Consider the following 25,483-nt stretch of genomic DNA (forward strand, 5'->3'; position numbering starts at 1 on the left):
ATTCCCGTTCAGGGCACATGCCCGGATTGCAGGCTCAATACCCAGCAGGGATGTGCAGGAGGCAGCCGATCAATGACTCTCTCATCATTGATGTTTCTCTCTCTCTCCCTCTACCTTCCTCACTCTGAAATCAATAAAAGTATATTTTAAAAAAATAACTCAAACAAAAGTGTTCAAAGCTTAATGGACACAATAAGGTCACACGCCTCTAATAATGTAATCAAATTCACCTACAGTGCTCTAGGAATATTTTACAGAAGTCACTAGCAAATATTTCAGATTAAAATATTTTTGCATGAAATGGAATATGGATACTTCAAATAAAACATATCTCCTAATTTTATTTTATCTAACTCAAGATAAACATAATATCAAAACTATGTTAGGAAAAACAATCTAGCAAAAATAATAAACTGAAAAGTTCTTGAAGTTAATTAGCATTACATGTGGAACCTGTTAAATATGCTCTACAACTAAAAATACATCTAAAAAACATTCTAAATGAAGAAGCCATATGCAAACCACACACAAAGATGAGTTTATGACTGTACTTCTCAAAGTCAGCATTAAGAAATAGTCCTGGGGTAAATTTCTGAGTAGGACGAATGCATCTCACAAACTTCCAAAAGTCACTTAAGTGTCACATGTTCATATTACAGTGGATTAGGGTTAGTCCTGCAGAAAGCTAACCATCCCTACACACAGCTGACCAGGGGACTGTGAAGAGCTCACCCACACCCGGCCCACAGGCCTGCAGGAGGTGAACCAACAATGGCTGCTGCTGTGACACCATGGGCCATGTAGACACAGTCCCATGGGAACACACTGGGGTCCTGGGCACCATACAAACACTGAACCAGGACAGCACCCGGGGAAGCCAACCTACCACAGCCGTATGATGCACGTGATGGTCAGCGCAGGGAGCCCTGTCTGTGGCCAATGAAGACTCTGCCGAACAAGGAGCCTTTACTGTGGCTGACCCACTGAGGGAACAAAGCAGCCCCGATTGGTCAGCCTGGAGCAGTAAGGGACTCGTCCTATTCCTCAGGGAGGTATCCAGGCTGTGCTGGCTCAGGGTGTCCAGGCAGGGTGTCAGGGGCAGGCTGGGCAGTGGCTCGAGCATCGAGTCCTTCCTGACAACCTCAGGGGAGCTCCAAGAGGACAGGTCCATCGTGCTGAGTGCATTCTTCAAGGGCTCAGCCTCATCAGTATAGGTTAAGTCACAGGAGTCACTAGGCAAGCTCCCCTGTAAACAAAGTGACCCATCCTGCAAATCTACCTTGTCTTCTATGGAAACATTTGGCATTTCATTTCTTATCAATGAATCCTGATTTCCAATAATGTCCATTAGATCCTGTGTGATTTTATTGATATTAAACGCATCAACAGGAGACAATTTGTCAGTTTCTTCACCATTACTGGAACTACCTCTCAAACTGTTTTCTAAAACAGGAGAAAATGCCAATGGCTGTTGAGAGTTGAAATCCTCTGTCTCAGTGTTCTGGAAGTTCATAGAATATACCAGACGGTTCAGTTTTTCTTGAAGCTGTTCCACCTGAGTTATGAGATCAACTTTGTACAGCTTACGATCTTCTCGTTCTTCTTCCTTGTCCTACAGGTCAGACAGAACGTGAAACAGTAAAATAACTGCATTACACCATGTAACATTTGCCTGCCCGAGCCAGTTTTATGAGCCAATTTCAGAGACTGAGCAATTAAGAAAGAGATCCCATAATGAGCCCTTTGGTCCTGCTAGACTCTTAAGATTTCAAATTTTTTAACTTCCTTAAAAGGCAGAATCAAGACTTAAAGCTCTGTGTCTAAGAGGCAAGTGTTGGAGAGGATTCTGGGCAGATGGCGCAGATAAAGTACCAAGTCTGTCTCCCCATATGGACATCAACTGCACTGGCAGAATCTTGTCTGATGTAACTATAGCCAAACCTTGGTTCTCGAATGTCTCCCATCTCACAATTCACTTCTCAACCCAACAACCCTTTCATGCTGATACCTCTATGATCAGTCATGTGTCTCTCAGGCGACAAAGGAGAGAATGCTCGAGAATGAGTCAGTTTACCACTAAACTTCACATTAACATCTCAAGAAAGAGGTTCTAAGAGACAAAGAAGGAGACAACCAGTATTCAAAAATCTTCCAACAGCCCGGCCAGGCGTGGCTCAGTGGTTGAGCATCAACCTATGATCCAGGAGATGGAGGTTCCATTCCTGGACAGGGCACATGCCCAGGTTGTGGGCTCAATGCCCAGTTGGGGGCGTGCAGGAGGCAGGCAATCAATGACGACTCTCTCATCACTGATGTTTCAACTCTCTCTGTCCCTCTCCCTTCCTCTCTCTGAAATCAATAAAGACATTTTTTTTAAAAAACCTTCCAACAAACCAAAGCCCTGGATCTGATGGCTTCACAGGTGAATTCTATCAAACATTTAAAGAAGAACTAATATTAATCCTTCTCAAACATTTCCAATAAACTGAAGAGAAAGGAGCACCAGGTTCAGAAGGCTTCACTGGTGAACTCTACCGAACATTTAAGGACGAAATTATACCAAATCTCTAGAGTCTCTTTCATAGGACAGAAGCAGAGGGAATGCCTCTTAACTCATTCAATGAGGCATAACCTTGACACTAAAGCCAAATAGTACAAGAAATGAAAACTATAAACCAATATTCCTTATGAACATTTATGCAAAAATCCTAGACAAAATACTAGAAAATCTAATTTGACAACATATTAAAAGGATTATATACCATAAACAAGTGATGTTTATTCCTGGAATGCAAGGGTAGTTCAGCATAGGAAAATCAATGTAATATACCACATTAACAAAATAAACAAAAAAAATCACATAATCAATTGATGCACAAAAAGCATTTGACAAAATTCAATGCCTTTTCATGATAAAAATCATTCAGCATGATTAGGAATAGAAAGAAACTACCATCAAAAAATGATTTTAAAACGAGCAAAGGACTTCAACAGACATTTCTCCAAAGAAGGGGCCAATAAGCACATAAAAAGATACACATTACTGCCGTGGCCAGGTAGCGCAGTTGGTTAGAGCATCGTCCCAATACGCTAAGGTTGGGAGTTTGGTCCCCGGTCAGGACACATACAAGAAGCAACCAATGAGTGCATAAATGAGTGGAACAACAAATCAAGGTTTCACTCTCTCTACCCCCTTAAGGAAGGGAGGGAGGGAGGAAGGAAAGGGGGGAAAGAGGGAAGGAGAGAAAGGAAAGGTAAAAGGAAAGGAAAAGAGAAAGGAGAAAGGAAGAAAGAAACCCACTATCATTCATAAGGAAATACAAAGCAAAACTAGCTCCTAGAGAATGCTTAAATGAAACATGTAGGAAATTTCAAAGCAAATTTGAACAGCTATGAGAGTATGATGGATTCAGATGTCACTGTATACAGTCTACATAGTATGTGTGTCACCTCGGCAAAAATGCCAGAGAGAAGACTGCCCACGATCAGCTCCACGCCTGCTGTGCCCTCTCTCCTGAAATGGGCCTATGTACCTTCATTGTCCCTGATGCTTTGCCATGGTCCTCAGCACTCAAGTGCATTTCATTTTTCACCAGGAGCAGCTCAGACTCCAGCTGCCTCTGGCAGACCGTGAGCACCGACATCACACTGTCTTGTTTGTGGAGACCCATGTGGTTTACCGTCACCAGGGCTTTGGCAGGCTGGAGATCATCTTTCACTGGACTCTACAAGAGTAAAAAACAATGATGACGCTATAAAGATGATGCAAAACACACAGAACGTCAGAAGTGCAGGAAGGCTAGCTGCAGGGTGGCTTCAGGATCTGGGAGCTCTGAAGCATGAGACAGAGCCATGCTGCAGTCCAGCTGCCTGCTCATAAACCACAACGGGTCAAGATGTGCTGGAGGCTGAGGGCTCCAAGGGCAAGGGTGTCAGCTGTGGTAGAATGGGGTCCACTCGACACAGAATCCCGAGCTGACAGGGGGGGGGTGTAAGGTGGTGAATTCTCAGAGTTCTACTCAAACACAAACTAAAGCATGTGTCGTCCCCCCCCCCCCCGCAACAAATGAGCTTGAAACATTTTACACTGGAAATGTTAAAAGATAAAACCATTAGACGTCTAATACAAGGTTGCACTCCACATCACTGAGTGTCCCCTATCAAAAAAAGAAGTGTTTTAAAAAGCTTAAATAACTTACAACAATAATAAGTTTAAAACTGTCCAAACAGCAAGACCCAATCTAATCTTACTGCATACATGTGTCCTTACTTGAGGTTTGATGGATCCTAAATGGGCCAGGGTCCCAGGCGAGCACGAGCTGCAGACTCAATTCCCCTCCCAGGCACAAGCCACCCATTGGAAACTACATCCCCTATTACCCAACACAGAGAGGAGAGTCATTAATTAAAAGAGAAACAGAGTAGGAGAGTAAGAAAAAGAACTGTTTCCTTAAGAGAACCCCCAACTCCCTACAGTCCAGCCCCAGTGCTCGGCCAATAGCTGCCTGGGTCAGGGCCTCCTGCAAGTACACCCCAGCTCTGCACACAAACTGCACCTGTGGGACTACAGGGGAACCAGGCCCACCTGTGGATCATTGCCTTGGCCAGGGGAGGCCACAGTTAGCTGCCTGCTGACCACATTCTGTTCCAACTCTTCATCACATGAGGCCTCATCACTCCTGGCCACCAGTCCCTGGAAGTTGCCTTTTACACGATGGAGCACAGGGGTCCCACATGTCTGCTGCTTGTCCAGCTCCTTCTGGCACCTCAGAAACTGATGGTTCAGTGCCTGCAGCTGGTGGCTGAGGCGAACACACTGCACTCGGAGCCGCTGCAGTTCAGGGGGCTCGCGTGTGGCACGCAGGAGCTGCTGTTCCAGGGTGCGGCGGAGACAGGTGAAGGCCAACAGAATGGCCTCCAGTTCAGTGGAGTGGGCTGATCGCCTTTTGTTTATAGCCTCAATTTCCAAATCCCTCTGGGCAATCTCTGCATCCTTTGCTTTAAGGGCAGCCTCAAACTCTTGAATCTGGGAGGCCAAGCCCTGAATCTCAGCCTCCCGGAGGGTCGCACTGGACCTCAGCTGGGCCAGATGCCTCTCAGCAGCCTCCTCCGCAACCCGCAGGCGCTGCTGTAGGGCCTCCAGGGACTGGCTGTGCTGGCACTCCTGCTCAGCCAGCAGCTGGCTCAGGGCCTCCTTGGCTTCAAGGGCAGCCTGGAGATCGGCCCGAAGCACGGCCTGGGCCTCGGCTCCCTCAGCCTGCAGGCAGCAGAGCCCACGCTCCAGCTCGCTCTGGAGGTCCTCGGCTTGGCTGTCACCAAGCTCATGTTCAGAAGGACCCCCAAGGGACAGCTCCCGCTGCAGCTTCTCAATGACCTCATGCAGTTGCTCGATTTCCTCTGCTTTATCCTTCTGCAGCCGATCCTGGTTCTCCTGCAAAGTCTCAATAACGGACTTCAGCTCCTCAACTTCAGAGCTTCTATACATAACCTGCGGAAAGAGCACGTATCAAAGGCAAACTACATAATTGACTTCAGAACTCCCTCTCAACTTACAGCTCTGAATTCGTTGTCAGAAAGAGGCTTCACAGCTTGAAATACAAAACAGCTGTAAGAACAAACTAACAATGTCACCAAGTTAGTTATTATTTGAAGGAAAAAAAAAACCAAAATGCTGTACCCCAACTACTTTAAGTATCTCAAAAGGAAAATCCTGCTGCTGCCAAGCAGCTCGTTCAGACACTCCAAACGGGGCTGCCGTGAGCTGCCAGCGCTCAGCCCCTCCATCAAAATCCAGAGGAAGCTCTAATTTTCCCACTTCTCAGTCAACAACACCTTCATACTAGTATTTCGCCACCTTTTAAATGTGTATTTAGTTAATATTTAAACAACTCTGATTTGATTTTCCTAAAGGGAGAATTTAGATTTTAGGTGTCTAACAACAGAAGAAGGAAAGTGATAAAATCAGGCTAGGGAATTTACGTAATGAAGAATGTGAATGAGTCAGGCCCACTACCTGCCCCCATGCTGTGTGTACATGCAGGAACATGGGGACCTCAGCTGTTGCCCAGACCACCCTATACTGAGCACCATGCCACACCAGGCACCGAACAATGCTGCATTACTTCACCTATAGTAACTGCTCCCACTATTTAACTTAATCCTCAACAATTTTAAGGTAAGTAATGTTACTATTCCTATTTTAAAGAAGGGACAATTAAAACTTAGATATTAAATATCTTGCCAAGGCCACAAAGACAGTAAGTGGAAAATGAGTATTGAAATCCATGTCAATATGACTCCAAACTCCATTCTGTTAAGGTCACATCGACCAGTAGTGACCAAAAATTTAAATATTCTAACCAATTTTAATTCTAGTTAACAATCAACCAATGTTTTGCTTCCTAAAAACTGAGGTTGCCCAGCCAGTGTTGCTCAGTTGGTTGGGCATCGTCCCATGCACCAAGAGGTCCGCTGGTTTGATTCCTGATCAGGGCACATACCCAGGTTGTGGGCTTGAACTCCATTAGGGGGCGTGCAGGAAGCAGCCAATCAGTGTTTCTCTCTCATGCATGTTTCTCTCTCTCTCTCCCTCCATCTCCCTTCTCTCTCTCTCTCTCTCTCTAAAATCAATAAAAATTTTTTTTTTTTAATTTGAGGGTTTCATAACAATTCTTGATTTCACTGGTACTACTTAACAATTACTTTAAACTCGTATTCAAATCTAGTGTATGGTTAAAACAAAAAGAAGAAAACTGATTAACTTTTGGTTTGGATAATATCAGCTATCCATTACACCCACACTTACTATATTAGAATGCTGTACTGTATATTTAGCAAAAGACAACTTCCCAGTCCAAGGCGAGACCCTCACACCAGTTTTGGTTTACCCATTCCCCACCTAGGTGCTGAGTTCTGTGACAACATGGATGGACCTAGAGGGTAGAACACGTAGCAGGGGGGTCACTTCAAAAGGTATATACATGCCTAATCACTATGCTGTACATCTTAAACTAATACAATAAATATTGTATGTCAAATATAATTGAAAAATAAAATTTTAAAAATTGCTGGTTTTAATATTCCTCAAATATAAAATAATATTCTTAAATTTTGCCAAATACTAAGATACCAACACAGATCATTAATATCCCAATAGCCTCTGTCACTAAAATTTGGAGACATGAAAAACTGTAGACAAAACTCCTTTTTATTCTGCCACCACTGTCCTTATCCTCTCCATCAAAATTAATGGAAAAAGCCATTATAAACTTTACGCAGTGTCATCCCAGAGATCTCTGTTGATCTGAGGTCACACCTACAAACTACCAAGAATTTAATGCCTAAGATGCCTTCAGGGCCAAAAGGAACACCTACCTCTCTGAGAGCACCACTTCCCATCCCAGCCAGCTGCACCTCCAGCTGCTCGCTCATACACAGTATCTCCTTTTCTTTGTTTTGCAGAAATGCCTGTTGAAATGATAATAATAAAAATAGTGAAGCCAATAAAGCATTACTATGAGAACAGTCCCCAGGCCTTGCAGAAGTACTAATAAATAAGACTGTAGTTTCAAATACACTCAATTTGAAAATGTTCTTCTATTAAAGTACTGTTTAAAGTGACATATTAGTTTGGTTTTCTAAAATCAGTTTGGTTTTCCTGGCATTTTTCCAGGAAACTTGTTTAAAGCAACCACCAAAAAGCAAGTAAAGCCTGTTCTTACATGCTCATCTAGTAATTAAGGATGAATTCCCACTGAGAAGATAAGCAGTGGTTCTAGGATTGCCCTAAAACTCCATTTTCACCAAAGATACTGTAAATTATGCAACTGAGACCTTTGGGAGGATTAAGCACAAATGACATAGCTCCTAGAATTTCTTTCAATGCTATCAGTTCACTACTCAAACAATTGCCAGACTGGCATCATAGGCCATGTTTCTAAACTCAATATATTTCAAGGCCATCTTTTAAGATTGCTTTCTTTTTGTTGTTGTTAATCCTCACCTGAGGATATTTTTCCATTGATTTTTTAGGAGTGGAAGGCAGGGAAGAGGGAAAGAGCAGAGAGAAACATCAATTGGTTGCCCCCACAGGTGCCCCAACCAGAGCCGGGATCAAACCTGCAACACAGGTAGGTCCCCTTGACCAGGAACTGAACCTGCAATCCTTCAGTGCGCAGGCCAACGCTCTAACCACTGAGTGATGCCAGCCAGGGTGATTATGTTTTCTTTACAATTTTGATTATCATGTCCACTATATACAGATTGTTTTTCTTTTTTGCTTGAAAAGCACAATTGCATTAAGATAAGAGAGAAAGTTTTAAAAAGCAGACTTTTTTACATCCTGAGCTGGGAAGAATGACGATGAGTGACCATTTACTAAATGTCACTGCCTCTAAAGCGGGCAGCCTGGTAGTGGCTATCGTTTTCAAGTTATGATTTATTTCCTCAGCAGTCAGGGAAATGATTCTCCTACAATCTAACTCCAACAAGCAACCTTCAAAAGACTTGACTGTCATCAGCACTGCAAACCAAAAGCAAGAGTCCGTTGTGGAGGTGAAAGCATGTGAACTTCACCGTCAAGGTGACTCTGGTTTTTCCACCCATAATTCCTAGAAGCTGCCTCCACTACACTTTCTTGAGCTGCCCCAGGTGCCAATCTCAATGCAAAATGAAGTCAGGCACTTCCTGAAATCACCTGCCAGAGTAGGGTCCTATCTTCAGAAGGAAGCCTCATGTCTCCTGCGAAGGCCTGAGGTACCCACCACTCCCCGTAAATGATGGTTCCACGCTGGGCTGCAGTACTTACATAACCAACAGAAACTTAGATGTCAGTGGGTCTGTTCACTATACCTTCAAATTAGCATTCTCCTCTTGTAGTCCTCTGACACTGATGGCAGTGTGGTTGTTCTGCAGGTCTAATTTTAAGTTCAGATGCAGTACTTCTTCATTTTTACTAACTAAGTCATCTTTAATCTTTTCTAATTGTTCTTTTAAGTCCAAAACCTTTTGGTGAAACAAATGAAGGTAAATATTAAAAATTACCTAATACTATAATTGATTCAATAATTATTAAAATCACACTAAAGGATTTAAAAGTGCATGCCGACAAAAGTTATTACTATCTTATAACATATAAAAATGCTAACATTACAAAGAATACGCAATATTTACAAACCCACCTGATGTACTGTTTGGACATCCTGCCACTTACACAGCAATGCAGTGGATGCATGGGTCAGGCAATGAACAGAGGAAACCACCCGTCCATTCTCTCCCCCTCCCCTTACCTCACTCTCCCGCTGAATGAGTGCCCTCTGCACGGCCTCTAACTGGATTTCTGGGCCCTCAGGGCAGCTGTCCACAGGAAGCACAGAGCATTTGCCCTCATCTAGTTTAGATTGCAATGTGGACACCAGAAGCAAGTTACTCATCTGCTGTTGCTGTAATGCCTCCTTATCCTATTTAAGAAAAAAGATTTATTTTAGGCAAGTATTTCAAGAATCAGGGGCCTCAAAGTGCTGTCTGTTAAAATGTGTATCATCCCCAGCTCTTCCTTCACACACCTGCACGTACCACACCTGATCCCCAGACCCAGCCATGCTCCAGAGCAGAGATCTGCTTTGTGAAGGATGCAACCCCAAACAGAGTGCCACTGGCAGCCCGCAATTCCACTAGGAGGAACTGATCCTTAGTAATTATTCAACAAGGTAGAAAAGTAGTTTCTAGACTGTTAGCAATTATAAAAAACTGGAAAGAACTTGCCGAAGAACAGGGCAATGGATGACAATACATGCATACAAAGAATATTAACAGCCCAGTAAAAGTTTTCAAAGAAAATTTAATATGGATAAAATGGTCACAACACATTGGTCCAACTTTGTGGAGGGAAAAAAGGCATTTCATATACCCCTGGCATCTAATAATTCATTAAATGTTTGCTTGGGGGGCCTAGAGGAGCAGCCCCCAAGCCAGCACCAAGCACCACTCCCCTCCTGGAGGGTGAAAGGAAGTGAGAAGTGAGAGGAGGTGAAACAAGACCAGGTTGGTGTCCTCAGGTAAGAGCCAAGCTTGACTCCTTCGAAATGGTTCTCATGGGCATTTTCAAGAACCGAACACACCTAATAAACACTCTCCTCCTTGAGGCAGAATTTGTCTTAGGACCAAACCAATGATTCTAAAATAAAACTCCTCATGGAGCATCACTTTTCACATAAACTTTTAACCTCCACCATCATTAAATAAATGAAGCATCGGTTTAGTTGCTTTTGAGGAAATGCTGAATGACCAGAAATGCCGGAGGCCCCCCACCCCCAGCACACAGCACAGCCCCTCAGCCTCATCCTAGCATTCAGATACAACCAAAAGCATCCAAACACCACCATGAAAACTATCACTGGAGGCATTTTCACTGGGGGAGTTGATATAAATTACTAAACTCAAGAATCAAAATAATTGTAACTAGCTCTAAGTATTTAATGAATTAACTTTTTTAAACCTAATTCTTCAACATTTACTTTATGAAATTACTAAGTACTACAAAAACTATTATAAAATGCTATTACAGTACATGTGATATTGTGATTTATAACAAAAACATACATTGTTCTTCATCCGATTCCTGGCACAGAACTCCTAAAACCCTTGGAATTATTCCTGAGTGAGAAGAGTGATACAGGTGTTTGATATTCATAACAAGTCCCTTCCAGCCACACCTGAGTTTACGTTACTGAGGTGGCTTTTGGAAAGCCCCCAAGTCCCCTAAGGATGGTTGCCAGGGGAACAAACCATGTGATTAGAAGGTTAGACCTTTCAGTCTGTCCCTAACCTCAAGGGAGGGGAGAGAGGCTGAAGGTTGAACTGATCACCAACAACCAGTGATTTAATCAACTGCGCCTAAGTGATGGGACCTCCAATAAAAACCCAAAGGACAGGGGTGCAGAGAGCGTCCAGGTTGGTGAACACATAAAGATAAGGAGACACTGGGGCATCTGCTTCCACCATCTGTTCCTGAGTTATATCCTATATAACAAATGGGTGACCTACTGAGTAATCTGTTTCTCTGAGTTCTGTGAGTGGCTCTGGCAAATTAGTAGAAGCTGAAGAGGGGTTGTGGGGACCTCTGATCTATACAACCTGGACTTGCGATGGGCATCTGACTTAAGGGGCGGGGGCCTAAGCCCTTAACCTGTGGGATCTGACACTAACTCCAGGTGGATGGTGTCAGAACTAAGTTCTAAGACACTCCACTGGGATATGCTGAGAACTGAATGCCTATCTGGTGAGTGGGAAACCCCTGCACATCTGGTGACCAGAAGCATCATCTGTGAAGTGATACAGCAGAGGACTGATTATGCAGGAGCATTTTTCCTTGAGAGAAAATAAAAGCCAAGAGGTCAGAGGGAACTGTGCAAGCAGTTGGTCTGAGGTCCTCACTAAGTCACAGTCTTTCTGGTGAAAAGGAGGGCCCACCTCACCCACCCACCCACCCACCCCAAGCAGCTCAATGTTCTCAGTGCCATGCACCAACAATGGGGACCGGGACAGAACCCCACACAACAAAGCGTGTTTACCTGCTGTAGCTCCTTCATAGCTTTCCTCTGCTTCTCCAGTTCCTCCTGGAGCTGGATCACTTTCCTCCTGGTGTCAGCATTTGTCTCCTCCAGATGTTTAATTTCCTTTTCCTGGATCAACACTTGTCTGTCTGCTAATTCTTTCTTCATCGCCAATTCAGTAAGTTCATCTGATTTTTCTCTCAGTTTTTCCTGTAACAATTCAACCTAAAACGAAAAGGAATGCTTGAGAAATACAATAGTTAAAAAACCCAACCATCTCCCAGATAAAAAATACCCAAGACAATTTAGAGAAAACTGATCTTCTACATGGCTTTGTAGACCTAGGCTGCACAACAAAGCCTGGGAATTCTCTCAATAAAAAACATACAAATATAAAATTTATTAAATAAATTTTGATAGTGAGGACTAATAGACTGCTATTCAGCAATAAAAAAGGAATGAAGCACAGAAACAGCAACAACCCAGAGGAATCTCCACAGAATCTCTAGGCTAAGTGAAAAGCAATCCCCAAAGGCCACCCACTGTGGTCCATTTGTATAACCATACGGAGAGAACAAACTATTATGGAGATCAGGCTGAGGGCCCCGAGGGGCTCTGTCTGTGCATCAATGTCCTGGCTGTGACCTCAGGCTGACTTCTGTAAGGTGTCACCACTGGGGAAACTGGGAGAAGTACACAGGATCTATGTGTGTCTTATTTCTCACACAACTTCAACTGAAACCACAGTTATCTCAAAATAAGTTTGATTTTAAAAAAGAATAAGCAAACCGAATATAGCTACCTCGGACAAGAGGAAGCAGACAGTTCCAGACCAAGCAGAAGACGTGAGAAAAAGCAGCAAGACACAGGAGCAGGTGTGCCACCACCCATGTGCTCACGTACACCAGCCATGCAGGTGGACAGGGCACGGAACAGAGGACACATACCTCCTTATCCAGCTGTGCCCGCTGTCATTGCCGCGTACATGGAAGGCAAAAATATTTTTAAATATAAAGCTTAAAAACACTGTAAAGAACTGCTATCCCCTGAGTATGGCACATGGCGGGCTGACTTACATCACTGTCTCGGGGGCCCCGGGGCTGCAGCTGGGCAGCTCGGCGGAGCTGCTCCTCCAGCCTCTGGATCTCCTGCTGGAACTCCTCCCGCTCATGCTCCCTCTCAACGGCCTGCTCCTGTCACGAAAGGCAGACTGTGTGGGTCGCTTACTGTGATGTCACTTCCCAGTCGCACCCACTTCCCTCTGAAGGGGACCACTAAAAAGTATGAGATGGACAGAGAACGCTCTTGGTCCGAAGCTACAGCTGGAGCTTCCATTTCATACACATGACCACTGCCCAGTACCATGGGCCCCCCTCATGTGGACACTGTGTGAAGCAGATCTAAGTGAGGAGGAGGGCCTTCCCATGGGATGAGGGGGAGGCTTCTGGAATGCTGAAAGGAAGGAAACAGAAAGAACAAATAGCACAGGTCTAAACTGACACCAGGTACATGCGGTCTATAACTCAACTGCAGGAGAGCCTGCCCAGACCACAGAAAGGAGCTTGGCCACAAGACCAGGGGGTGTTCCCTCAGAATCACCTATCACAAACGTTGACTGTGTCTGAGCTATCTACCAAGAGACGCAGACACATGAAGGTCTACTATACATTAATCTTCTCATTGGGTCATAGAAGCTTATTTAATGACCTGGGAAAGGCCCAGGCTATAAAGATGACTTCCAGGGAGGCAAACAGTGTTTATACAGAGCGCTTACGTCCATGAACTGCCGCTGACTGCGCAAGTGCTTGTCCAGGGACACCATCTGCTGCCGCAGGGCACCGAGCTCCTCAGCCTGCGAGGCACATGCCTGATGGCGCAAGAGCTGCTCCTCCAGCTCTGCCTCCAGGAGCTTCACCTGGGCAAGCAGAGCTGAGCGGTCTTTCTCACATTGCTGCCTGGTCTCCAACCGCTCTGTGATGGCAGCTTCCACTTCCCTCCGAAGAGCTACAGACACAAAGAGAACAGAAGGGAAGCCCCACAGCACAGGGCATGGTTCTTATGGTGCACCAGAAACACCAAACACACGCTTACTAACAGTGATACCCACATAGCACACACCCCACATGACACCATATCTAGCCTCCCTGGTGGTTCAAGACCCAGTCCTGGCTGGAGACTGGAACACAGGGTCCCCAAGGCTTCCAGACCCCCAATAGATGCAGAACGGATCTACCCTTCATTCCCTCTCCTCTTGCAGGACCAGGACACAACTCTAGCCGTACACCCTGCAAACCAGAATGGGCCTGTGTTCTGTCAGACACTGAGCCCATATCCCAACCTAATATCCACTGAAAATAAACTCCAGCACATTTGCAAACATAAATAATTAAGTTTTAATATTGAAGCTTTTATATGAAAATTGCTTAAAATAAAAAATTTTCAAGCCTCAGAAGAATCCATTTTGGTGTTCCCAAATGACTCAGGTCACTTTCTAGAAATTACACCTTCACATATAACCCCCAATAGGGAAAAATAAAATGTAACCTAAAAGTTCTGAGGGAACACAAGCACTGATAAGCTGCTGGCAGTAAAGCACTCACTATGAACCCAGGGCCAGGGTAGGATCTTGGAGAAAAAGGGTGAAGCCCTCAGTGAATCAAAAGCCAATTTAAATTCACGGTACGATGGTGCAGGCTGCAATCCAAGTGGAAGCTGTAAATCAAGCATCTAAACGGAGGCTTGCCTCTGTGGAGCCCCGCGCGCTCAAACCACCCAAAACTGAAATATTAAACAATACTTACATTTCACCAGCTTTCAAAGCTTAATTATTTTGGTTTGTAAAAATCTGTCAATCTTTTATGACAAACTACTATCACCAATAACATTCTCAAAAACTTTTCATCCCTTAAACATGCAGTTAGGTCAATGTCATTCACAGCCATTGGAGACACAAAACGAGGCTCACATGTCACTGCTGTGACAGTCAGTGATGCCTGGTCATCCACCCAGACACCACTACCTTTGCAGGTACATGCTGCAGAAAAGATACTGGCTACCAGCACACATAGCCTACATGGGAGCGGGACTGAGGGGAAGGTGTTTGCGTGGCGGCCAAGGCAGAGAGCACAGGTGCTCCACTGGGCCCACCCTTCTCCCAGCCTAGGCCCCCAAGGCCCCAGCCCTGCACAACGCACACACTGTAGCTCAGTAACTGCTATAGGCATCGCTGGAGGAAAGCGTGCCCATTTATACATACGAATATTGAAGACTAAAGTTATCGTTTTATTTAATAGTTTGCTGCAAACGCTCTGGAGTTTTTTCCTCTTTAGTAAAATACTTGCAAAACCTGGTACAAACACAGCATATAGCACAGAAATCATTCATTTGTTTTCACAAACCTGAGTCCTTGTGCGCTATAGTAACAGGAACGCCTACAAATGAACACATAGCACTTTCAGAGATGAAACAGAATATGTTACCTATAAAGTGACAGTTAGAAACAAGAAAGAGGACAGTGACAACAGCAAGAAATGTCGTTGGCCCTGGGAAACCCCTAAAACTTGTGCACCACTGCTTAGGGGTCTAAAACGTCTGTTTCCAAAAATCATGTTGAACCCTGACCCCCAATGTGGTGGTATCAGGAGGCAGCCGAAAGGACTTAAGACAGGACTGTTTGCCCAGATATCACAGCAGGTCCTGGCTTCTAAAGGCTTTTAAAGGAGACAAAGAAAAACACACAGGACAGCTGGCATAACCCTGAAACACACCACATGCCACACGAACACAAAAGGCAGAACTGAATTTCCCCATAAGATGCCAGGACCTCCCAAAACTCTTGGAAAGCTGATCAATGTTCATGAGGCCCCAAAGCTGAACCAGGACCAGAGGTCCCCAGACCACACCTGGGGGAGCCAGTGGTAAGGGCAGGGTAGGTGTTGTATTGGCAAGCAGCAAGTCAAACAGGTCACACAGGATAGCTAGCACCTTCAGTTCGATGGCACATGCCAAGTTCCTAGCTGGGATCACATGACTATGTGGCAGCCTTTCTTACCAGCTTCTCTCTCTTCTGCTTCTGCAGTTGCCACCTCCTTTTGGTGACACAGGACAGAGTTCTCCTCCTTCAGCTCTGCCTGCTGCCGAGTCACCTGCTGAAGCTGCTGATTCAGGCTCTCCAGCTCAGCCACGAGGCCCTGCTCCGATGCCTCCTTCTGGCCTAGTGCCTCCTGCAGGCTGGCCTTCTCTACCTTGAATCCCTCAATGATCCCTAGGGAGACAGGAGAGACACAGCTGAGGAGGGCCCCCCTGGAAGAGCAAATGGAGCCACCAGGCAAACAAGGCTGCCTCGGCACCAGCATGAGTTAAGTGGTCACACCTGTGTTCAGGTCTTAACTGATAGATAGGCACAGGGCTGCCTCCCACCCCGGGAAGGTGTGGGAACTGCCAGACAAGGTGACACACCTGTGAGCAACCCTTATACAGACCCCCCTAGTGCCAAGTGCCCCACACACATGGCCATTGTGAGAGCCAGACACCAGGATCTAGGGGGTCAGAAGCAGTCACGAGGGTGACTTCTTGGGGCACTCACTGCCCATCATCTGTGATGGGAAGGGACAAAAGTTCCCATCTTGCCACACCACGAAACACTCTCAGGTCTTCATCCCAAAGAGCAACAGGAGTTAAGTACCAGGGAACAGGACTGCCCCTTGAGCCTGTCTATTGCAACCCTGACCATCCCCCAAAGCTACCACAGCTCCTCAAAGGTGCTTGATTCCACTGAGGAAAGTCACTGATGCCACAAAACTGTTCATTTTATTTTTACATTTGCTTTAAAATATTCTGTGCTAGTATTTCCCCTTAGGCAAGGTGGTGCCTGTGTTCCAGCCCATCCCTGCCAGCCCACCGGCTGCTCACCTTCTGCCTTGTGCAGCTCCAGCATCAGCCGTGTCTTAGCTGAGTTCTCCTCCTCCAGGCGTTCCAGTAACTCCTGGTGTTTTCTAACAACCTGGGCTGTCTCCTCATTCTTACAGCTAAATTCTTTCTCAAAACGAGCATGAATTTGACGTGCTTCCTCCAGCTGAAAATTAGAAAAATTGGAACTGCATATTAAAAACAATCAAAGCTTACGTTAACCCCAATAGAATTCTACTTGCTTAGAATTCTGGTGAAATTACCAATATTCCATAAGAAACAAGTTTCCACCCAGCCAGGCATGGCTCAGTGGTTGAGCATCGACCTCGGATCCAGGAGATCGGGGTTTGATTCCTAGTCAAGGCACATGCCTGGGTTGCGGGCTGCAGCCGATCAATGACTCTCTCTCATCATTGATGTTTCTACCCCTCCCTCTCCCTCTCCCTTCCTCTCTCTGAAATCAATAAAGATGTATTTAAAAAAGAAAAAAAGAAACAAGTTTCCATTGCTTGCTGTTATGTCAATTACTAAATAAAGTCGCTCATGAAACAAATTTTCAATTAACAATTCTATGCGCACAGCACCACACAGACTCATGCACTTATGAACCATAAATACACGTGTCTCTGCACAGTAACACTGTTAAGGACACGACAGGAAGCCAACCACCAAGAGCCTGGCACGTGGGCAGGGATGAGCTGCCAGCTCCACGGTTGGAGGAGATGGAAAAGGCCACAGGGGTGGGAAAAAGAGGCTCCTGGGGCCAGTCACCACACAGGGCAGGAAACCTGATGGTCTCCACCTCCCTGACTAGTCACCACGAGGCCCCTCCCTGGCCTACTTGGATACCCCAACTTTCTGGTTCAGCCCTTCCTTCTCTGCTGCCCTGGCGGTGTGTCCATTCTGAGGCTCCCAGGCCATCTACAGGCTGAGGGGCCCTGATTAATCTCTGAATTCAAGATTCGTGCTCTCAGCTATCCCCAACAGATAACTGAGCACCTAGCCTAGACATCCCAAGTTGTACTTGATGCAGCTTAGCTGCTAAGGAAATCTGTTGGTGTTACCTTGAAAATGGATCCCAGGGCCGCCTCTTTTCATTCCCTACCACTGGCCACCTCCCACAGCTTCTATTCTCTTGAGACGCTTGCCCACCAATCAGACCTCATGGTGGGCAGCCCACCATGACCCTGGTCTGAACAGGGAGGGCCCCTCATTCCCTTCCTGCCACTGCCCTGCCCACCTCCCACAGGGCTCTGCTCCACTCACTCCTACCTCCCCAAAACCTGCCCTGCTTTCTCTACCACATACCCCACCTTCTCCCTGCTGTGGAAGTGGTTGGCCTCCCTGCAGAATGCACTCCGCGAGGTAAACTTCTAGGGAGCAGGACACAGTAAAAGCAAGTGTGGGCCCACAACAAACAAGGGCACCTAGTCAGACACCATGCCAGGGCCATGGCCAGGTGATACCTGCAGATGCCAGATGTTCACAGGAGGGTGTCTGTTTCCACATAATGGCATGGGAGGGGCCACACACACAATCAAAAGCACCTGATGGCCCGGCTGGGCATGGCTCAGCGGTTGAGCATCGACCTAGGATCCAGGCAATTGGGGTTCAATTCCCGGTCAGGGCACATGCCTGGGTTGCAGGCTTGATCCCCAGTGGGGGGCATGCAGGAGGCAGCTGATCAATGACTCTCTCATCACTGATATTTCTATCTCTCTCTCCCTCTCCTTTCCTCTCTCTGAAATCAATAAAGACATATTTAAAAAAAAAAGCCCGGTCAGGCGTGGCTCAGGGTTGAGCATCAACCTGGGATCCAGGCGATCAGGGTTTGATTCCCAGTCAGGGCACATGCCCAGGTTGGGGGCTCGATCAATGACTCTCTCATCATTGATGTTTCTATCTCTCTCTCCCTCTCCTTTCCTTTCTCTGAAATCAATAAAGATATATTTAAAAAAAAGAAAAAGCACCTGATGACTTCTTTATTGCTGCCCAAACCTGTCCACGTTTTGAGAGAAGACGGGAGGTGAAAAGGAAAAAGGCAGTTGGAAGGGTGAGAAAGAGACACTTCAGGTCCTCAAACTGTTGCTCTGCCCACCTGCCCTGAGGAGGGGAAATTACTCAAGTGTTTGTGAAATGTGAACAGCAAAGCTTCACATAAGAGCACTTTTTTATTTTTTAGAGAGGGAAGCGAGAAAGAGAAACACTGATATGAGAGCAAAACATCTATCAGCTGCCTCCTGCATGCCCCCTACCCAGGATCAAGCCCTCAACCTGGGCATGTGCCCTACCAGAAATCGAACTAGCAAACTTTAGGTGCCAATCAACTGAGCCACACCAGCCAGCCAGAGTTAGAGCGCTTATTTTTTAACTGGGCTAACTTTAGAATCTCTTTACCACTTTCAACTATTCCTATTTAATGTCTTTCATAACTGTCTTAAATGTTCTAAAAGGGTTAAAAGAACTCCCTTTTTCAGTGATAACCTTTGAATATGAATATATTCAATGTGGAATTAAAATGTTACATAAAGAAAAGTAGAAATAGGCTAAATTACTTGTCATCTAAGTTAAGGATGCTGAAGTTTTATTTTTCATTCACAGCAAGTCCACCTCCTCAAGAATTTTGGTTCAGAAAAGACTTCTCCTCAAGGAGACCCTCAGAGGAAGACACCACTGGTAGTGACCTGGCGAGGGGGGGGGGAGTGATGAGCACCACAATCAACAGTTTCTGTCCCCAAAGGTCAGGTGCAAGAAAGAACAGAGAGAGGCCTGTTCCACCTGGAGAATCAAAGTGTCCACCCCCACCCTGAAGGGCTGGTGAGAATCAGAAACGCCCAATGAAGAAGGTCTGTTAATCTATCCAACCTACTTACTCATTCACCCACTGCCCTTCTCTGAGGCAGAGCATCAGTACAGGGGACAGAATGGGGCCACACAGTAAAGAATGGGTGGCGAGGCTCGTGCTGACTGGGCCATGGCTCACCTGCCTGGAGGAATCCAGAACCATCTCTAGGAGGCCGTCCACTGCCAGGCCAAGGCTCCGGTAGATGCTCCTGATGGGCTGCTCACACTCCAATGTACTTTCCGGGCTCATGAAAAAGCTTTCACAGATGTGGCTGCTGATGTCAGCCATGGAAGACACCTCAGTGCATTCAGTCAAAGTTCTATCCAGCTCCGGCAGGGCCACATCAGGCCCAGGCCATGTCTCATCCAGTGCTGGAGCTATAAAATGAGCAAACACAGAAGCCTGTGCCACGGAAAGACCCACACACCGACCCCGACCTAGGCATCAGGGACAAGCATGCCCATGTCGCTAGGGACAGCACCCCATCTCAACAAGGAGTGGACTCGCCAGCGCTGGGTGGAGGGGTAAAGCCCAGGGAGCACTTGGTGCCCTGGGCCTGGGGGCTGCACATGGCCTGTCCAGTGCTCACCTACAGATGGAGCCTGGCCCCCTGGCCTCACGTCGGGCAGGCTCTCGTCCTCCAGGCAGAGCCCCACGCGGTCACTGATCCGGCTCTTCAGGGAGATGGCAGCCTTCAGCGTCTCTCCAAATAGGCCCAGCAGCCTCCGCAGGGAATCCTGGAGAGCAATCCTGGAGAGGGAAGCACAGTGTGCAGCGGTCTTCAGCCTTGACCCCAGCTGGGTGGCTCTGCGACAGGAGCAGAGCAGACCTTGTCACTGCTGCTCAATTTTAAAAGATGCTGTTATTGTTTATTCAAGCATGTCTCTCCAGAATCGGCCTCCAGCCAATCAGCACAGAGCAAGGGCTTTGTGGAGAACCATCCCCACAGCTGCTCTCCCCTCATATAGGAAAGCACAAACCTCATCCATCCCTAAGGCACAGCCTCCCTGAACCTAGGGACCTTGCCCTTCGTGAGACACCTGTTCATATCTGACCCACAGCCCAAGTGCATGGAGATTCTCCCATGCCTCTCCCTGAAGCTACATGGACTATGGAGGCTGGTGAGGTTTGTTCTTCACAGGACCAGGACTCAGCCTGCACCCTGTCTACAAGCTGTGCCCTTCCAGATCAGCCCCACCAGCTGGGGCTCCTCTGTCACAGTGACCCTGTCTAGGATGTAGCTACGGGCAAACTGATACAGCTTGTGTGTAGGGCAGACAAGCCACCTGGAGCCAAAGTGGGCAGGACACATGCTTGCCCACCCCAACCTATTCATGCACACATTCCCTACCAAGGGCCCCACATGGGCACTGCTCCCAGCACGGGGAGAGACATCACTGAGCAAAACAGACAAATAGCCAGAGGTAACATTCGTAGTGAGGGACACAAGCAGAAAGTGAGAGGAGAGAAGAGGAGACAGTGGGCAGACTGTATGAAGCATAAAAATCTTGGGGGGGTGTGGGCAGAGAGCCTGACAGCTCCCTGTCTGCTGCCCAGGGCCCTACAAGTGGCTACCAAAGACACAGGGAGGGTGGGCACAGCAAATTGGAAAGCCCTGGGTTAGTGTGCAGAAGGAGAAAGAGAGGATGATCACAGAGATGGCGGGTCAAGGAGGACAGCTGTTGGCTTTGCTCTGAGAAAAAATGCCAAAAGGCTCCCTCGAAGGCAGCCCTCACTTCTTCCTCACACCCTGCCCAGGTCATGCTTACTCCTGGTCCCTGTGGTAATCCCCAAAAATGCCTAACCCCTGTGGGTGTCTGGGCATGTGCAACTGCTGCTCACCTGACTGGACACACCTCCAAACACCCGGGGGTCATCTGCTCTCTGCCGTGTTCCTCCCACGTGCAGAGCTGGTGACCACAAAGTCTGTCACACTCCACCCTGCACTCACTGAGGAGTCTGCATCAAACTACAGGGCAGCCACAAACAAGTGCTAGAGGAGCATGCCCATCTTCACAGAGAATTACAAGGCTTTCAAAAGAAGGAAAGGAGACCTGGCAGGGATCCCATGCAGCAACAAAGTCATGAATCCTGCACATCAAACTCAGGAATAATCCAGGCCGGCCTGCCCTGCCTGGTCTCTCTTGACCCTCGAGGTCAGTACAGGAGAACTGGACAAGACACTGGGCAGAGACAAGTTGACAGGTACAGCACAGATGGAGAAGCCCAGAGAAAGACGTGCCCACAAGCAGGATGCTGAGCAACTGATCAGCAGACAAAAACGAATTTCCTGATATCAGATGCAAATAAACAAATAACTGAACAGTTCCAGACATGCTCCAGACCTACATACAAGAAAAGAAAAACTAAAACTGAGACGAAATACGGGGGGGGGGGGGGTCTGTGTGGCATCAAAATAAAAAACTCTTTCTCAAATGAGACCCCAAGCAAACAGAACAAAGGGGCAGATCGCGAACTGCGCCTGCATTATAGCATCAAATTTTGTAATTTGGAAAATGTGAGGCTTTGGCAAAGCAAGATGGCGGGTATGCAGGTGTCTGGACATTACTTAGTATCTTCCTGGATGTTTTTAAATGATAAGAATCACATAGCACAAGGGCTCCCTTCCCCAACATCATCGTGTGCTCAGGCAGCAGTGACAGAAGAGGACACTGACCTTTCGCTGTGAGACAGGTCCACATCGGACTTGAGCATCGAGATGAGGTTTGTGCCTTCCTGGTTCTCCCTGTCCCGCCTTTGCTGTAGGGTCTCCAACTCCGAACGACGCTCTTCTATCTCACGATTCAAGGATAAAATTTGGTCTTTTAGCTGTTGAGAAAAAGTTGTTAAAGCTTTAGTTTAAAAATTTAGTTAAAAATAAACTTCTGTAAGAAACTTCCACCGTAACTTTCATCATCCCACTTAAGAAAATATGGCTATGACAAGGTAGTGATTAAAGGTAAAATTCTTAACACAGTCTTTGCTCCATTATTCTTGGCCTACAAAAACAAACGTGCAACCCTCCGAGCCTGCCAGCCCTGAGGGGGGGGAGGGGCAGTCAGTAGAGGTTATTTCACAAATAATAACTCAAAACAAAATCGCTTTTCTAGTCATTCAGAATAAAAATCAGTTGCAGGACTAGTGAACATCCCTCTTACAAATTTCTCTCTAAAAACAAAAAGTCAACGATTACAGTGTCTCAGTGGGCTGGGTGGGTGGGCGGCACCAGCTACCTCGGGCTCCTGTCCCACCTGCCCCCAGCAGCTTAGAGAAGTGACTACTGTTTTCTAGCAACAAGGCAACGTGAGCCCCTGAGCCCTCTCCCAAGTTTAGCACCAGCAGTAGAGACTTCTCAGTTTCGTTCCAGTTACCAACGAGAATATGGGCCCTCCCCATGGAGGATGAAAGAAGAGAGGGCAAAACAGACCACGCCGAGCCCAGTAGGGCCACCAGCACCCCAGTCCCAACTCTCTAGAGGGCCACCAGACAACCCATAGCCGCAAGGGACCAATGAGCTGACGTGTCCATGGCCTCAGCCAAGATGAACAGGGAGAAGCGACAAGTAGATGGAGAAGCAGTGCAGGAACAGCGCCACAGTGCCATGGATGACTCTTCCAAGGGGGAACACAAGCACAGGACCATATAGTAATGTTAAAAGATACAAAAAGAAAACACAAGCCACGAGGAAAAGAGTGCAATTTTGAAATCAATTTACTGCAGGGAAGAACAGCAAACTAAACACAGTTTCAATGTTGTGCTTGGAAGAAAATTAGAAAAGAACAGTGATTCTATAAACCACTGGTTATACCCAGCCAGCATGGCTCAGTGGTTGAGCATTGATCTGTGAACCAGGAGGTCATGGTTCAATTCCCGGTGAGGGTATATGCCCGGTTTGCGGGCTCAATCCCCAGTAGGGGGCATGCAGGAGGCAGCTGATCAATGACTCTCTCTCATCATTGATGATTCTCTCTCTCTCCCTTCCTCTCTCTGAAATCAATAAAAACATATAAAAATTTTAAAAACGCACACACAAGAAAAAAACAGTTTAAACCACTGTTTACGTCAGACTGACACATAGTAGCTGGAAAAATGAAATAGAGAACTGCAAGTTTCAAAATGGCAAAAAATGACCCAAAAATCAACAAAAGAGATCCAGAAGATGAACTGTGTACACCAAACGCTGCCAGCACATGGACCTGCATGTCCAGACCACTCAAGACCTGGCTGTGCCTCAGCTTTGGAGTATGGAGAGTGGATGGCAGTCAGTGGATGGCGGACACTTAAGGGCCTCACTGCATTGAGCCCCACAGCCATGACCTTTAGGCTGGCCATGCCCATGACTGGTGGCCAAGGCACACAGGCCATCGTGATGGCCAGTTGTACTCAGAGGGCCTATGAACAGCAGACTCTCCTCAGCCTGTCCTGCTCCCTCCCCCTGCCAAAAGCACACAGTAGGTGGGGGAAAATCCTAATATATGATCAAGAGGAAGATAGGGGCAAATAAACAACCTAACAAAACTGACTAGAGAAAATAGAAAAGAGAAATAGTTCTATTAAAATTTAAATTCCTACTTTAACATCTCCCACCCTCCAGAGAGACATGATCTTGTTAACTATCCTGTAATCTAATCCCCACCTTGTCTTCTCCCACCTTGATGTCATCTTCCTCACTTCCGTCCTCAATTCCAAATGCATAAAAAGAACTACAAACTCTTCTTCTCCAGAGCACCTGAGATCTTGCTTTAGGGGTATAGTCAGTGTGGCTCAAATAAACTCTAATAAAAATTCTCAACAGGTCTGAACAGTTCTTACATCAACATGTACACAAAGGAATATTCAGCCTTAAAAAGGAAGGACATCCTGAAGCCTTCTACAATATGGATGGACCCTTGAGGAAATTATACTCAGTGAAATGAGCCAGTCACAAAAGGAGAAATACTATATGATTTCACATTGTGGAATTCATAGAGACAGAAAGTAGGTGGTAAGTGCCAGGGGCTGGGAAAGGGGTAAAGGGAGTTAGTAGTTAATGGGCACAGAGTTTCAGTTTGGGAAGATAGAAAAGTTTTGGAAATGGATGGTGATGACGGTTGCACAAGAGTGTGAATGTGATTAATGCCCCTGAATTGTACACTTAAAAATGGTTAAAGTGGAAAATTTCATGTTATGTATATTTTACCACACACACAAAAAGTAGTAAGAAGCAAAGATATGTCCACACACCTGCAGAATTTGGTTGTTCTTCTCCTGAAGCTGCAAAGACAAAGACTCCTTCTCTTTTCGGTGAAGAGATTGTGCTTGCTCACACTCCAGTCTGTGTATCTCCTTTTTTTCATGCAAAGCAGCTTTCTTTTCACGTTCAAGTTCATTCTGTACAAAGGTATATTTAAGGGGGAAAAAATGTCATTAAGGTATAAAACTATGCTTGTTCCATTTCTTTGCTCTTCACTAGAACTTAGTTCATTCAACAGATATGTACTGATCCATACTCTGTGCCATAAAAGGTAATCAAAAGGGCCAAGGCTGCTACCCACAATGAGCACGCATTCAAATGCACTATGATACAGAATATCAGAGAATCAGTTCGCTGTCTTTCCCAAGTGGTCGCATTAAGAAATGCTCCATCAAGAGGGTATCATGATCATCAAAACCTCAAATATTTAGAAGCCTAAGTTCCTTTGGTTTTAAAAAAATAAACCGTTTTTTCTTAAATAAAAAATGTTAAATAAGGTACACCTAACAAATTAAACTATATTAATGACATAAGCTATTTTTTGCCTGGCCAGTATGACTTAGTTGGTTGAGTGTTGTCCTTTGCAACAAGGGTTGCTGGTTCGATTCCCGGTCAGGGCACATGTCTGGATTTTGGCTCAATCCCCAGTAGGGAGCATGCAGAAGGCAACCAATCAATGGTTCTCTCTCTCTCCCTCTCCATTCTTCTCACTCTAAAATCAGTAAAAACATATACACAGTATCCCCCAAAAATGTATACACACACTTTGAATAATTATAAAAGCAGTGTTTATTAAAATACATTTCACTTTCAAAGTTGAACTATCAGCTGTTAAAGTGTATATACATTTTGGGGAGACACCCTGTATTTAAAAAAAGAAGAGAAGAAGGGAAGGGGAAGGGGAAGGGAAGGGAAGGGAAGGGAAGGGGAAAGGGAAGGGAAGGG

At 46.1% G+C, this 25,483-nt stretch overlaps 1 protein-coding gene across 1 annotated transcript in view; it reads right to left on the reverse strand.

Moving 5' to 3' along the window:
* Positions 1–25,483, reverse strand: part of PCNT (pericentrin) — an 83,980-nt gene that overhangs the window by 25,439 nt on the left and 33,058 nt on the right. The window contains exons 17-33 of the mRNA XM_087818385.1: positions 24,529–24,675; positions 21,983–22,134; positions 19,895–20,055; positions 19,444–19,682; positions 16,464–16,626; positions 15,604–15,816; positions 14,951–14,983; positions 13,327–13,556; positions 12,629–12,745; positions 12,500–12,520; positions 11,571–11,777; positions 9,288–9,458; positions 8,851–9,003; positions 7,375–7,467; positions 4,586–5,488; positions 3,534–3,725; positions 887–1,612 (exon numbers count right to left, since the gene is read on the reverse strand). Of these exons, the coding sequence (XP_087674511.1) occupies positions 887–1,612; positions 3,534–3,725; positions 4,586–5,488; positions 7,375–7,467; positions 8,851–9,003; positions 9,288–9,458; positions 11,571–11,777; positions 12,500–12,520; positions 12,629–12,745; positions 13,327–13,556; positions 14,951–14,983; positions 15,604–15,816; positions 16,464–16,626; positions 19,444–19,682; positions 19,895–20,055; positions 21,983–22,134; positions 24,529–24,675 (3,921 nt within the window). The remainder of the gene's footprint in view (positions 1–886; positions 1,613–3,533; positions 3,726–4,585; positions 5,489–7,374; positions 7,468–8,850; positions 9,004–9,287; positions 9,459–11,570; positions 11,778–12,499; positions 12,521–12,628; positions 12,746–13,326; positions 13,557–14,950; positions 14,984–15,603; positions 15,817–16,463; positions 16,627–19,443; positions 19,683–19,894; positions 20,056–21,982; positions 22,135–24,528; positions 24,676–25,483) is intronic.

Source organism: Miniopterus natalensis, chromosome 6, assembly GCF_054644295.1.
Source record: "Miniopterus natalensis isolate mMinNat1 chromosome 6, mMinNat1.hap1, whole genome shotgun sequence".
Lineage (NCBI taxonomy): Eukaryota > Metazoa > Chordata > Mammalia > Chiroptera > Miniopteridae > Miniopterus > Miniopterus natalensis.